Below are 15512 nucleotides of genomic sequence, written 5' to 3'. Positions count from 1 at the left end.
CTTTTGGTTTGTAATCACCGAGCCCATGACATTCAAAGCCATACAAATCCTTACATTATTAACAGTGATACGCTTGAATTTCTTAGACAGTATCCTTGGTCAAAGCGTTGGAATCCAGTTAAAACTCAGAAAGGTGTGGGATTGAGAATACCCACTATTGCAATTGGTGTTGAGAATACCAACTATTGCAACAACTCTCCACACATATTCGATCTTTCGTCCAGAAAGAGTGGCAGTCAAAAAAGGAAAGAAAGAAAGAAAATGAGGTGGTAGGAGCCAGAGGTGGGAGAACAGCAAGGAAATTCTAGCTTTATTACACAAGCATGGAACCAAATTCCTTTGGAGGGGGTGGGGGTGGAATGGCTTCTTCTGACGACTTCAGACCAATGAGGGAACAAGAGAGCACATGGATCTGCCCCTACAGTCCTGGAGACATCTCAATCTGGGGTTAGGAAGAAAGGGGACCTCCCTTGCGGTCCAGGGGTCCCCTCCCTCCGCAGACCCGGTGCTGGGAGGCAGCAGAGGGCACAGCTGCCCCGGAGTCCCAGAAGGCGGCGCCGCATCTCGAGGGCGCTGGCCGGGACCATCTGGTGCTTCTTCGCCCATAAAGTGCACTAGGGGACGCGGTCCCGGCTGTCCCTGGTTCATCCCTCCAGGCACAACCCGTCCCGGGGCTGAGAGGTCGCGCGGCGGTGGCCTGCATCTCACGCCCAGGCACTGGGAAGCGGCGGAGTCTCACCACGGGTTCCAGGTTCACTCCCAGGACTTGGCGCGCCTGGCGCCGCGCTTCTGCCAGGCTGCTCTGGACCCACACGTCGCCCACTCCGCGAATGGTGGGGCAGGTGGTCAGCGTCGGGGTGGCCGCCCTCCCACTCTCCTCCAGGGTGCAGCCCCCGGAGGAGGGCCCGGGGGCCATGGGCTTGCGGTGGCTGCTGTCTTCGCGGGAGGGCGGCGGCGGGGGCGGCATCTTCCTCTGGCCGACCGCCACCGTCCGGGCTCCGTGGCGCCTCCGCCTGGCAGCTGGCCGGCCCGTCTGGAGGCAGGCCTCCGGGGGCTGCTGCCTCCGCGTGTACACCATCTTCTCCTCAGGCGCCTCCAGGGCGGCCCCTCCTGCAGCGCTAGAGGCTCCTTCCCCTGCTGCCAGGGCCAGGGCCTCCTGGGGCCAGCGCCCCCAGCTTCTTCTTGCTGCTCAGGATGTGAGGCCACTAGGGGCCGCCCGCGCTTGCCAGGTCTCGCGGCCGCCGCAGGGCCCTGATGAATTTTCTACCATGAAGCCAAATCAGGAGGCAGGCTGTGAGAGTTACATCGCAGTTGCTAGGAGACCAGGCGCTTTGTGAGGTCACAATGTCTGCATATCTTATCACGGTGGGCTGCCCAAAGCTGCCTTAGGTTTGGCTGTGTTTAAGATTATGCCCTTGAGAAAGACCTGTACCTAATCTTACCTGAGAAGGCCCATAATTCTTCACGAGTTCAAGAGGGTTGTCCTAGAGGTGAATGCACGGGTGCTTCAGCCTCCATTAATTCCATCTAACATGAAATGACACTTAGCGGTGGACAGTACACACACCTTGCAATCAAACACGACTCTAAGAGGGTTTTAGCTAATTAAATGCCTTGTCATGCAACGCACTGAAAGCCAAATTGAAATAACTACTCTACCCTTTCAAAGAATACCGATATACTGTGCCTTGCTTAGGGTTCCATACGTGTGTTGCTACAGCTCACAGTTCAGGAAGCTGTTCTTCACAGCAGCAGCAAACAGTTTGCCTAGTTAGTATCCATGCTTACTTTCATGCAGCTTAGGGAAGACCGAGTCATTGTGTGCTTAAGAGCAAAGGTCAACGAATTCTGTGTGAGTGGCCAGTAGGGCATTCAGTGCCACTAAAACCTATTCACTATCTACCAATTCATGAATATTTCAGGTAAGGCATACACAAGGTAGTAAGACCGTATGGGATTCCAAGGGTAGAAAACGTGTTACACCGTCCGTGTAAGTGCTTTTGAAAGCAACCAGCATAGTCCATCCATCATCACCACATACACAATTCATTCACAAAATACTACAAAGACCACCTACCATGATCAACTGAAATCCACTTCCCCATGAAAGGATGACTCCAAACTAGGTGAATCACTAAGAGTGATAAGTCATGGTAACAATCAGAAGAGAAACTTGCCAAGGTCAATGTGATACATGTGACAGGCCTCTGTCTTTATTCAACTCCTTTTCTTAAACACACAAAGCTTTCATCTACGCAGCTTAAGCTACTACTACCTCACGCTCATAAAGTGCTGAAAATGGAAAGCAATCTCATATACAGTAAGAGCAACCCCTGGATTTCCTTTTTCATTCAATGTAATTTATTTTCAAATTGGTTTCCACGCAACAGCCAGTGTTCATCCCAACAGGTGCCCTCCTCAATGCCCGTCACCCACTTTCCCCTCTCCCCAACCCCACGTGAACCCTCAGTCTGTTATCAGTATTGAAGAGTCTCTTATGGTTTGCCTCCCTCCCTCTCTATAACTTTTTCCCCCCATCATCTCCCCCATGGTCTTCTGCTAAGTTTCTCAGGATCCACACATGGATGAAAACATATGATATCTGTCTTTCTCTGCCTGACTTATTTCACGTAGCATAATACCCCCCAGTTCCATCCACGTTGCCACAAATGGCCAGATTTCATTCTTTCTCATGGCCAAGTAGTATTCCATTGTATATACATAAACCACAACTTCTTTATCCACTTGTCAGTTGATGGACAGCTAGGCTCTTTCCATAGTTTGGCTGTTGTTGAAAGTAGTGCTATAAACATTGGGGTACATGTGCCCCTATGTCTCAGCACTCCTGTACCCCTTGGGTAAATTCCTAGCAGTGCTATTGCTGGGTCTTAGGGTAGACAATTTTTAATGATTTGAGGAACCTCCACACTGTTTTCCAGAGCGGCTGCACCAGGTTGCATTACCACCAACAGTGCAAGAGGGTTGGGTTCCTGTTCTTCCATATCCTCACCAGCATCTATAGTCTTCTAATTTGCTCACATCAGCCACTCTGACTGGCATGAGGTGGTATCTCAGTGCGGTTTTGATTTGGATTTCCCTGACGAGGAGTGCTGTTGAGCATTTTTTCATGTGTCCCTTGACAATCTGGATGTCTTTTTTAGAACAGTGTCTGTTCAAGTCTTCTGCCCGTTTCTTCCTGGATTATTTGTTTCCCGGTGTGGAGTTGGTGAGTTCTTTTTAAAGGTTTTGGATACTAGCCAATTATCCAGTATGACTTTTGCACACATCTTTTCCCATTCAGTCAGTTGCCTTTTAGTTTTGTTGATTGTTTCCTTCACTGTGGAGAAGTTTTTATTTCGATGAGGTCTCGATGGTTCATTTTTGCTTTTAGTTCCCTTGCCTTCGGAGATGTGTCAACTAAGAACTTGCTGACGCTGAGGACAGTGACTATTTTCCTGCTTTCTCCTCCAGGGTGTGATGGTTTACTGTCTCACATTCACGTCCTTCATCCATTGTGAGTTTATTTTTGTGAGTGGTGTAAGAAAGTGGTCTAGTTTCATTCTTCTGCATGTTGCTGTCCACTTCTCTCAACACCATTTGTTAAAGACACTGTCTTTTTTTCCATTGGATATTCTTTCCTGCTATGTCAAAGATTAGTTGGCCATACGTATGTGGGTCCAGTTCTGGGGTGTCTATTCTATGGCATTAAGTCTATGTATTTGTTTCTGTGCCAATACCATGCTGTCTTGATGGTTACAGCTTTGTGGTAGTGGCTAAAGTCTGGCATTGTGGTGCCTCTCACTTTGGTTTTCTTCTTCAGAATTACTTTGGCTATTCAGGATCTTTTGTGTTTCCATACACATTTTATGATTGCTTGTTCCAGCTTGGAGAAGAATTCTGGTGCAATGTGTTTGGGGCTGCATATAATGTGAGGACTGTGTTGGGTCATATTGATATTTCGTCAATATTTATTCTTCCAATCCACAAGCATGGGATGTTTTTCCTTTCTCTGTATCTTCTTCAATTTCCTTCACAAGCTTTCTATAGTTTTCAGCATAAAGATCTTTTACATCTTTGGTTAGTTTTATTCCTAGGTATTTTTTGACTCTTGTAGCATTGTAAATTGGATCCATTTCTTTATTTCTCTTTCTGTTGCTTCATTATTGGTGTATAAAACGCAACCAATTTCTGTACATTGATTTTGTACCATGCAACATTGCTAAATTCATGTATCAGTGCTAGAGGACTTTTGGCGGAGTTTGTCGGATTTTCCATGTATAGTGTCATGTCATCTGCAAAAAGTGGAAGTTTGACTTCATCTTTGCAAATGATGATACCTTTAATTTCACTTACTGTCTGATTACTGATGCTAAAACTTCCAACACTATGTTCAACAACCGGAGTGAGAGTGGACATCTCTGTCTTGTTCCTGATCTCAGGGGGAATGGTTTCAGTTTTTCCCCATTGAGGACGATATTTACTGTGGGCTTCTCATAAATGGCTTTTATGATGTTTAAGGTATGTTCCTTCTATCCTAACTTTCTTGAGGGTTTGTATCAAGTAAGGAAGCTGTATTTTCTCAAATACTTTTTCTGCATCTATTGACAGTGTACTATGCTTCCTATCTTTTCTTTTATTAATGTGATGTAGCACATTGATTGATTTGTGAATATTGCACTAGCCCTGCAGGCCAGGAATGAATCCCACTTGATCGTGTTGAATAATACTTTCTATATGCTATTGAATGTGATTTGTTAGTATCTTGTTGAGAATTTTTGCACCCCTATTCATCAGAGATATTGGCCTGTAAATCTCCTTTTTTTTCTGTGTCTCTCATTTGGGAATCAAAGTAATGCTGGGTCATACAATGAGTCTGGAAGTTTTCCTTTCATTTCCATTTTTTGGAACAGCTTGGGAAGGATAGCTATTATCTCTACTTTAAATGTCTGCTAGAATTCGCCAGGGAAGCCACCTGGTCTAGGACTCTTATTTATTGGGATATTTTTGATAACTGATTCAATTTCCTCACTAGTTATGGGTCCGTACACATTTTCTATTTCTTCCGGTTTGAGTTTTGCAAGTGTGTGGGTATGGAGGCATTTGTCCATTTCTTCCAGGTTGTGCAGTTTGTTGGCATAGAAGATTTTATAGTGTTTCATGATGATTGCTTGAATTTCTGAGGGATTCGTTGTCATAATTCCATTTTCATTCGTGATTTTACCTATATGGGTCCCCTCTCTTTTCTTTTTGAGAAGCCAGGCTAGACGTTTATCCCTTTTGTGTATATTCTCAAAAACACAACTCTTGGTTTCATTGATGTGCTCTACTGTTTTCCTTTAGACTCCATATTGTTTATTTCTGCTCTGATCTTTATTATTTCTCTTCTTCTGCTCGGTTTGGCGTGCCTTGCTGTTCTGCTGCTAGTTCCTGTAGGTGTGCTGTTAGATTTTGTATTGGGGATTTTTCTTGTTTCTTGAGATAGGCCTGGATAGCAATGTTTGTTGTTGTTGCTGTTGTTGTTGTTTTGTTTTGTTTTGTTTTGTTTTGTTTTGTTTTGTTTTGTTGTTCCCTGTCAGGACTGCCCTTGCTGCATCCCAAAGGGTTTGCATTGTTGTATTTCGTTTTCATTTGTTTCCTTATATCTTTTAATTTCTTCTCAAGTTGCCTGGTTGACCCATTTATTCGTTAGTGGGATGTTTTATAACCTCCATGCTTTTGGAGACTTTCCATCTTTTTTTCTCTGGTTAATTTAATGTCCCTGCAATTACCACATTCTTATCAATAAGGTTCTGTATGTTTTTAATTAATTGTTTTATATACTTGTGTGTCTCCGAATTTGGTGTGTAGACATTTAAAATGTGTAGCTCTTCCTGATGGAGAGACCCTGGAATTAATATAGAAAGCCCTTCATCATCTCTTGTTACAGCTTTCAACTTAAACTCTACTTTGCATGATATAAGTTGGCTCCTCTAGGTTTCTTTTGACCTCCAGTAGCATGATAGATAGTTCTCCATCCCCTCCCTTTCAATCTGAAGGTGTCCTCATGTCTAAAATCAGTCTCTTGTAGACAGCAAATAGGTGGGTCTTGTTTTGTTTTTTTGTTTTTGTTTTTTCTATCCATTCTGATACGCTCTGTTGTTTGGTTGGAGCATTTAGTCCATTGAAATTCAGTGTTATCAGGGAAAGATATGCGTTCAGAGTCATTGTGATGTCCGTAGGTTTCATGCTTACAGTGGTGCAGCAGTTTCCTTTCCCACCAACAGTGAGAGAGGATTACTCTTTCTCCATATGCTCGCCAGCATCTGTGGTTTCCTGAGTTGCTCATTTTAGCCACACTGACTAGTGTGAGGTGGTGTCTCAGTGTGGCTTTGATTTGTATTTTCCTGATGATGAGTGATGTTGAGCATCTTTTCATGTGTCTGTGGGCCATCTGGATGTCTCCTTTGGAAAAGTGTCTATTCATGTCTTCTGCCCATTTTTTCACTGTATTACATTTTCCAGGTGTGACTTGGGTAAGTTCTTTATACATTTTGTATACTAACCCTTTACCAATATGTCATTCGCAAATATCTTCACTCCTTCCATCGGTTGCCTTTTAATTTGGCTGATTGTTTCCTTTGCAGTGCAGAAGATTTTTATCTAGACCAGGTCCTGATAATTCATTTTTGCTTTTCATTCCCTTGGCTTTTGAGACTTGCCAAGGAAGAAATTGCTGCAGTTGAGGTCAAAGGGTTTTTTTTTCCTCTTTTCTCCTCTAGTGTTTTGATGGTTTCCTGTCTACATTTAAGTCTTTCATCCATTTTGCATTTATTTTTGTGCACGTTGTAAGAAAGTCATCTAGTTGATTCTTCATCATGTTGCTGTTCAGTTCTCCCAGCACCATTTGGAAAGAGACTGTCTTCTATCCATTGGATTCTCTTTCCAGCTTTGTCAAAGATTAGTTCACCATGCATTTGTGGGGCCCCTTCTGGGTTCTCTATTCTGTTTCCTTGGTTAATGTGCCAGTTTCTGTGCCAATGTCATACTATCTTGATGATTACAGCTTCGTAGGAGAGTCGAAAGTCTGGGCTTCCTCCCACTTTGGCTTCCTTTTCTCAACATAACTTTGGCTACTCAGGTTCTTTGGTTGTTCCGTGCCAATTTTCAGATTGCTTGCTCCAGTCTGGAGAAGAATGTTGGTACAATTTTGATTGGTATTGCATTAAATGTGTAGATTGCTTTGGGTAGTATTGACATTTTAACACTATTCATTCTTCCACTCTATAGGCATGGATTGTTTGTTTGTTTGGTTTTTTTCCTGATTTTGTTGTGTCTTCATCATTTTCCTTCATACATTTTCTATACTTTCACCGTACAGATCTTCTACATTTTTGGTTTGGTTTCTTGCTTGGTATTTTAGGGTTATTGTTGAAATTGTAATTGGCATTGATTTCTTGACTTCTCTTTCTGTTGCTTCCTTATTGGTGTATAGAAATGCAACCAGGTTCTTTACACTGATTTTGTATCCTGTATGTTTGGTCAATTCATGTATCAGATCTAGCAGCGTTTTCATGGAGTCTTTTGGTTTTTCTGCGTTCAGTCTCATGTCATCTTTGAAAGGCCAAAGTTTGACTTTCAGTGATATATGTTCAGTTAAGTGTAGTTAAAAAGAATTTACCCTTAGGGCTCTATGGTAACTTCATAATTGCACAATAAGTGAGAAATAAGCAAGAACTGTGCATGTTATCCCACATTAGAATTGGTAACTGGAATCTAACTCTTTAAAATATATTGAATTCCTCATGTTATGGATAGAAGTATGAAACATCTAACTTCACCCAGTGCACACGTGTGTATTTGTAATCACATATGGTAATCAGCAAAATTGTAATACTAGTAAGGTGTACCAAATTTTACACGTTCATTGTACAGATAATATTGTTTTACCGTCTTTATGGTAGCATCCTAAATAAGACATTTGGAATCAAGGAGAGAATCCAGAACCTACAGGGTACATTCTTCATGCTCTATTCTGGCTTTCAAATAAATGAACAATGGAATTAAAAAAAATAGATTGCACTGGTAATCATGTGTATTGCAATTGTGCAATTACTTTTTATGCACTCTAGCCATAATAAGAGTGCACGTGAATAGGGTTTGGAAATAACACCTATTTATTACTTTGTTTGACATGACAAACTCACTAGCAACATATACTTTCAAAAACTTTTTAATTTTTAGTATTCATTTTTTCAGATATTCTATAAGGCCCAATAACGTATTACTCCACATGTAGAAGAGCAAAGGTAGAACTGGTGAACTTTGCATTTGTTCCAATGGCTATCACATAATATTATTTGATATCCTAGAATTTTAAACAACTATACAGCTGCACGACTCATGCTAGGTATTTAAACCTTGACATACTTTAGCTTTCTGTTTTTCATTATTCAATAGTTTTTTTTTAGAATTAGCTTTTGCTACAATAGCGTAACTATTAACTTGGGTGATAGACATCCAAGTTTCCAGCTTATCTGTTTTTGTATCAGTGATTAAAATCAATCCCTATGTCATTGCCTTTTTAATTAACCATGGCTATGTTTTAGTTCTTTTATCACTGCAATACTAAATTCTCTGTTGTCTTCTATGCCTTTTTTGAAACCAAGTGATTATTCTTATGACAATTATTCTAAATTCTTGCTGTTATACTGCTTTTATCTATTTTGATCAATTCTTTAACGGTTACTTCTCCTGGAATTTCGTCTGAGGGGAATTCTTCCGTTTCATCATTGTGGATAGTTTTCTATTCCTTATGTGTGTTAACGTTTTTGTTGTTGCTGTTGTTATAGTTGTTGTTGTTGTTGTTGTTGTTGTTGTGTTGTGTTGTGTTGTGTTGTTTTGTTTTGTTTTGTTTTGTTTTATGTGCTCTGCACCTGAGAGCACTGCTATATTAAAGTGGACTCATCCCCTCTCCATGGCCTGGCCCTTCTGGAGGTGTGTTTTGGAAAGTGTTACTTGCTTTGTGTTGCTATGACTTTCGTTGTTTGATTTCTCATCTCAGAGTGATGTTTGAAAATCACACGAGGTGTGCTTTGATTTGCTCCTTGAAGTACTGAATGAAGTAATTGGAGGTTTGCACTCTCTTGACAGGGGTTAAAACACCTTAAGTTGCCATAGATGGATGTTCTTTCCCTTCCCTACAATGGGGGTTTCTCCTGGTAGTGAGATCCTGGAGACGTGGTGGCGCCAAAGCCCAGGCTCTACACAGACGGCTCCTCTGAAAGGCTCTGGGCAGCTGCACTTATGAAAGCCGCTCATTTTCTGATTTCCCAGAGGTTACCTTGGACAAAATTGTGGATTTTTTAAATTACCTGGCCCCATAAAATTCGTCTACCAGCCAGATCTTAGACTGTAGGCAAATGATACCTCACAGTTTGCTTTTCCAATTTGTAAAGGGGACGTATACCGCCTATGTTCAGTATAGTTGTGAGATTATTGGTAATGCTGTAAAAAGTGTGGAAAAAATACTGGCACATTACACTCAATAAACACTGTATTTTTTTAATTTCCTCATAGTTGTCACTACATCCATGCAAACTATATCTCCAGGGTGGGGTCTTTCGAAGGTCAAAATGTAAGCTACACCATAGAAGCTATCAACAAGGCAAACTCTTTTTCCTATTCTTGAGGAGGTGACCCTTCCCTTTTTTGTATATGAATACTAAATTTGGTGGTAGAGATTATTAAAGACTTGAATATATATTGCAGTCCAGCACACCAGGAGATAGTTAAAAGTCCCCTATTTCAGGCACTGTGGATATACATATTGAACACCTTAGGTGTCAGGTGCTATTAGGTTCAAGTACACAGTGATAATCAAACATGCACGCTCCATATATTCAGGATGTTTCAAACCTCAGCTACAAAATGTACATGTATAATTACAACTTGTGGCAAATGCTGTTAAATAAAAGACTAAATGTTATGAGAAGGAATGACACAGGGGACAAAATGTCGATTAGAGGATTGGCCAACAAAGGTTTCTTGGGGAGAAAAGTCCTTTATTCAAACTTGGACCCGTAGCAAGAACGGTAAGGAAACTAGCGAACACAAAATGCATCCTAAGCGGAACCTACGTGGGTCTAATTTGAGAAACCAGGAGAAGAGACGGTCCCAATCACCTAATGAAAGGAGAATGAGGAAAGATGGCATTAGAGGGGTGACAAGGCAAGACTGCCAAATCTGGTGGTCACGTTACAGATTCTATGTGTCATTTTGAGTAGAGTGGAGATTAGAGGGTTGTTTTAAGCAGAGGAATGAACTGCTCAGATTCAGGATTTTTGGATTGCATTCCTGATGCAGTGAAAAGAATGAACTGGGATTTTGGTTGGAAGGGAAAGGCAGCATGGGGCTAAGAACGAAAATGGAGAGTAAGCAGGTGGTGAGAAACTAGGTGGCTTGGCATACGTTGGAGTTGGAGTTGAGAACCCCTGCTGCTGAATGGATCACAGGAAAGACGTTGAGGAGGGGACGACCGACAATGAGGCTCTTTCCCTCTTGAGCAACTGAAGACAATGTCCCATTAACAGAGAGACACAAGAGGGGTCTTAAGTTGGTCATGGATTTCAATTGCTTATTCATTGGGATTTAATTCACATACTTACAGAAGTTTGCTTAGAATTTTAACTTTTCGTTGTTTTGTTTCTACCGAATTGCTTCGTTATTACCATCTGGAGGTTCTAACTGATGGTCTCCAATTCTTCGCTGTCAACAAGACCTTCTTACATAAGATTATGGAATTGATGGGTGATGTAGGTACCTCATCTTCTACCCAGTCTTGGTCATCGTCACAAATACTCAATGGCCACTGTTGTAGAAGAACCTCAAACTCCATCAGGGTTGTTCTCACTGTTCTTGGAATGGCCGCCCCTCCTTTTTCCCCACACATTTGGTTTTGTCTCCTTTGTCCTTCTCCTTTCTGCCTGCCAGCTAGAAATTTGGTTATCCTTTAAGATTCTTTGTGCTATGCCTCTGAGATGCCTTTACTGATCAACTCAGCTCAGTGGACTTCTCCTGATACATGAAACTTGACCTTGAAGTCTTACTGTGCTTTGTATGGTGTTTGGGTTTTTCCTACCCTCAAATATTGTAAGTTTCTTGAAGGCAAAGATGAGGTCTTCCATGCTTCCAGAAACTTCTATAAACACTCAAACATGGTCAAAGTTTAGAAATCTTTCTTGGTGAAGTGTTGGAGTCAACGTCATATCAGGTGGGAGGGGAGTCTGCTGAAAGAATTTTCGGATTCAAGTGCAACCTTGAAACAAGGTTTACATCACAAACCAGAGGCAATTACATAACTTCACAAAAATAATAAGTTACTGCACATAACTTCACGTTTCACAAAAGAGTTATATCATGACCTCTGTTTTCTCCTTCCTCTCAATGCATATTGGAGACTGAAAATGAAGAACGTGTTTTCAGAGTTTTGTGAGACCTCAATGTTAACTGTTGCAGTACTTTCTAGAGTCACATTGTTCGTTTTTGGCTTTCATTCTCAGACATATATTCATCAAGACAGATTCTGGGCATGAATCCAAAAAACAGTTTCAGGAAACTAGAAAATTAAATAGCACCAACTAAATTTTCAGTTGTAACAGTTACTACTAAGGAGATCTCATTTAATTCTGTGTTTATCTGTACCGTGGAAAATTAACTCTTGCCTTTTCCAGTCTCAGTATTTATGGAGCTGGGATACCAAACTAGGGTATGTCTACATATTTGATACCCTAATCTCCCACTCAAGTGTGCCGTATTATGGAACACATATTTTTAGAACATGTCTAAAGACGTTTCCTTTGAGAATTTGGGGAATTTTCCACATATTATGGAAGCTATGCAGAGTCTCTTAAAATCTATATGTAGTCTTTTTGTCTAGGAGATTTATGAAAGAAGAAGAAGAAGAAGAAGAAGAAGAAGAAGAAGAAGAAGAAGAAGAAGAAGAAGAAGAAGAAGAAGAAGAAGGAGGAGGAGGAGGAGGAGGAGGAGGAGGAGGAGGAGGAGGAGGAGGAGGAGGAGGAGGAGGAGGAGGAGGGAGGAGAAGAAGGAGGGGGAGGAGGGGAAGAACGAGGGGTAGGGGGAGGGTGATGGGGAGGAAAGTGATGTCAATATGCCCACAAAATAATTTTTACATTGCATTTTATTGTCCAGAAAGAGGAACCCATTGAGAATTCCTTAAACTGGATTCATCTCCTCCTTTTGTCTGGGGATTTCAACATCTACCCTAGTGGTTCTTAGCCCAAGGTCAAATTAGAATGATCTGTGGAACTGACATCCAGACATCAGGGTGATTCTGATGTACAGCCAGGGTTTAAGGCTATGGCAGCTAACTAAACATTAATGCGCTGTAGTAGATACGCTTCATGCTGAGCACAGTAAAAGGGAAATGTTCATAGCAGTCTTCCGTATAATAAGTACAGTATGGAAACATACATTCCAAACGTGAATCAACAGTAGAATTGATAAGCAAATTGTTAAATAATCATCTAAGGGAATACAATGTGGAAGTAGAAATCTCTGAGTTACACCTATGCAAAACAACATCGATGAGCCTTATAATGTTGAACGGAAGAAGCCAGGTCTAAAGAAATGCATATTATTCCATTACATTTTTATAAAATTCAAACATGGACTAATTTAATCTCTGTTGCCCAAAGTCAGGATATTGATTACGTTGGGGAAGGGAGATGGAGCAGGAATGGGGAGTGATTGCAGGGAGAGAATTCATGGTGCTAGTAATGTTCTCCTTTTGGAGTTTCATGGAAGTTAGAGGCCTAAGGTTATACAATATAAACTTATGTATTTCCTTTACATTTCAGTATGTCCTCAAACCTATATGCTGAACTAATTGCTGAAGTTCATCTGTATTAAAAGCAATAGAATCCTTTGAAATAAGCTCTTTGGCCAAAAAAATAGTAACAAAAGTTGACAGTGGGATGGATCACTATGCGTCATGATTTGCTACTAGTTCTTGTTTTGTTTCTTTCTTTGTCTGTCTGTTTGTTTGCTTGATTGCTTATTTGTTCGTGTTTAATATGATGTGGTCCTGGAGCAGACCCACTGAAGGTGATATTATGGAAGTTAATATATTAATTAGAGTAAGTGGGTTGATGAATCTGTTCACTAAAGTCATTCCTAAAGCCAATAGCATATGGTGTAAAGCCAATTATATGATTTTCAAACAAATGTAATATCTTATAAACTCACAGTTTTTATGGACTCCTGTGTGGCTCAATTGGTCAAGCATCTGACTTCAGGTCAGGTCATGATCTCACAGTCTGTCAGTTTGAGCCCGGAATCAGTTTTGGATTTTGGATTCTCTCTCTCTCTCTCTCTCTCTCTCTCTCTCTCTCTGGCCCAGCTTTTACTCTTTCTCTCTCTCTCTTAAATATAGATCAACATTTAAAAAATTAAAACAATGAAAAATAAAAAATAATGTTGATTTTGAGACAGAGAGCGCACAAACAGAGAAGGGGCAAACAGAGGGGACAGATGATCCAAAGTGCGTTTTATGCTGATAGCACTGAGTCTGGTGTGGTGCTTGTATTCACAAATTGTGAGATCATGACCTGAGCAGAGGTTTGACACTCAGCTGACTCAGCTACCCAGGTATCCCTTGACTCCCATTGTAATCTAGACGTTAGCAACGTTAACACTGGACTATTTGAAACTATCCTTGATATGTTGAATGTACCTAATAAATTTATAAAATTGAAACACTTTATTTATTTAAATGATACTAGACTGAATCATTTATTTGAAATGTTATTTTATGATTATGGTAGTCTTAAAGTTTTTTGCAGAAAAGTTAGAAAATTAAAAATAAAAAAGAAAGAAAAATGGTCATAAGTCAAACACCTGGAGATAAGCATATCTAAACACCTTTTTTTATGTTTACGTATTTTTGGCAGAGAGAGAGAATGAGAGACAGATGAGCAAGAGTGAGGGATGGGAGGAGAGAGAGAGATAGAATCATAAGCAGGCTCCACGCTGTCAGTGCAGAGCCTAATATGCAGCTTGGTCCCACACACTGTGGAATCATAACTGAGCTGGAATCTAGAGCCAGATGCTTAACCGACTGAGCCATTCAGGTGCCCCTGGAGGTAAGCACCTCTAACACTGTGGTATAATCGCCAGGGAAGAGGTATATGTACATGCATTAACCAAAATTAGCTATGTAGCTGTGAATCCCATTTCTGGTCATCTAGTGATACGAGCATTTGCTAGGTCATAAATGTTCTGCAGGGCTATGAATTTTAAAGGCCACATAGCATGCCATAACCTATTTAAACACTGCTATTGATCATTGAGGGTGTTCCATTTTCTTGCTTCAATTAGTTGCTACAAGTAGAATTAGCTTTTCATGGTCTAGACACAGTTTAGTAAATGTCAATTAAAAAATAAAAAGAACTGCAGCCGGTAATGTGAGGCGGAGGAACAGGTATGACCAGATGTGGCTTCACCTTGTCTATTGCTGGCAGTCTTTACATCCTTCTCTCCCTCATCCTCTTTTTCTCCTCCTAGACCCACAACCTCCACCTCTTTATTCCTCCTTCTTCTCATCCTCGTTTCTCTGTCTATACTGGCCTCCTTGCTTCCCATCAGTACACACGTTCACACTCCTGCCTTGGGGAATTCATGGGTCCTTCTGCCTAGATCACCTTCCTGTCAGCAGGTAGTTCTTTCATTTCCTTGAGGTATTTATTTATTCAACTGACACCTTTTTCAGCAGGACCTTCTGTGTCTCCTATTTCACCCTGTCTAGTATTTCACACCCCCTCCCCCAATTCTTCTATCCTCTCCAAGATGTATTTCCTTTTTTTCCCCATTCATTATTCTCTACCATAGTTTCTATTTCCATTTCCTTTGTCAGTCCCCCAACTGGACTATTAAGCACCAAGATCACAGTGATCCTTGCTCTTTTTGTTCACTAGTGGATCCTCAGGGTGTAGACTGTGTTGTCTCACTCTAAATGCTCCAAAGATTTTTATTGAATGATTCAATGAATCAACATCCCTCCTTCTTTCTTATGAAAGTTTATAATTTTGTACTTTACACTTACATCTATGATCCATTTGAGTGAATTTTGGTATAAGTTATGAATTTAGGTCAAGGCTTCTCTTAATTAATTAATCAATGAACCGACTAATTAATTAATTACTTAGTTCATTGATTACTATTGCATATGAACACTTAATTGTTCCAGTAACACTTGATGAAAGACTATATCCCTTTTTCTGTTAGGTTGGCTATATGTCATTATCAGAAGTTGTGTGAGGATGCTTGTGTATGGGGTCAGTTTCTGGATTCTCTGTTCTATCTTTTGACCTGTGTCTCCATCTTTCTTCACTATCACACTGCCTTGATTACGGGAGGTTTATATTAAGTCTTAAAATTGTGCAACATGAGTTCTCCAAATTGGTTATTTTTCAGAGCTGTTTGGCTGTTCTAGTTCCTTTGTCTTTTCACACACATTT

The 15512-nt window shown here is 40.8% G+C and overlaps 1 protein-coding gene across 1 annotated transcript; it reads right to left on the bottom strand.

Moving 5' to 3' along the window:
• Positions 1 to 283: 283 nt before the first annotated feature.
• On the bottom strand, positions 284 to 14598 carry LOC122212823. The gene is made up of 2 exons (XM_042926799.1): positions 14499 to 14598; positions 284 to 1185 (listed from the first exon to the last, which is right to left on the bottom strand). The coding sequence occupies exons 1-2, from the start codon at positions 14596 to 14598 to the stop codon at positions 449 to 451; spliced, it is 837 nt and encodes a 278-aa protein (XP_042782733.1). The 3' UTR covers positions 284 to 448.
• Positions 14599 to 15512: the final 914 nt, after the last annotated feature.

The sequence above is a fragment of the Panthera leo genome, assembly GCF_018350215.1.
Source record: "Panthera leo isolate Ple1 chromosome Y unlocalized genomic scaffold, P.leo_Ple1_pat1.1 chrY_random_Un_scaffold_78, whole genome shotgun sequence".
Lineage (NCBI taxonomy): Eukaryota > Metazoa > Chordata > Mammalia > Carnivora > Felidae > Panthera > Panthera leo.
Note: the sequence above shows the minus strand (reverse complement) of the source record. Positions and strands in the feature narration are given on the sequence as shown.

Excerpts from the sequence above, each read along its gene's own strand:
- LOC122212823 (XM_042926799.1), bottom strand. The coding sequence starts at position 14,598 with ATGAGAAGAAGGAGGAATAAAGAGGTGGAGGTTGTGGGTCTAGGAGGA. Across the intron at positions 1,186-14,498 it reads GACTGCCAGCAATAGACAAG|CAAGAAGAAGCTGGGGGCGC; the intron begins GTGAAGCCACAT and ends CATCCTGAGCAG.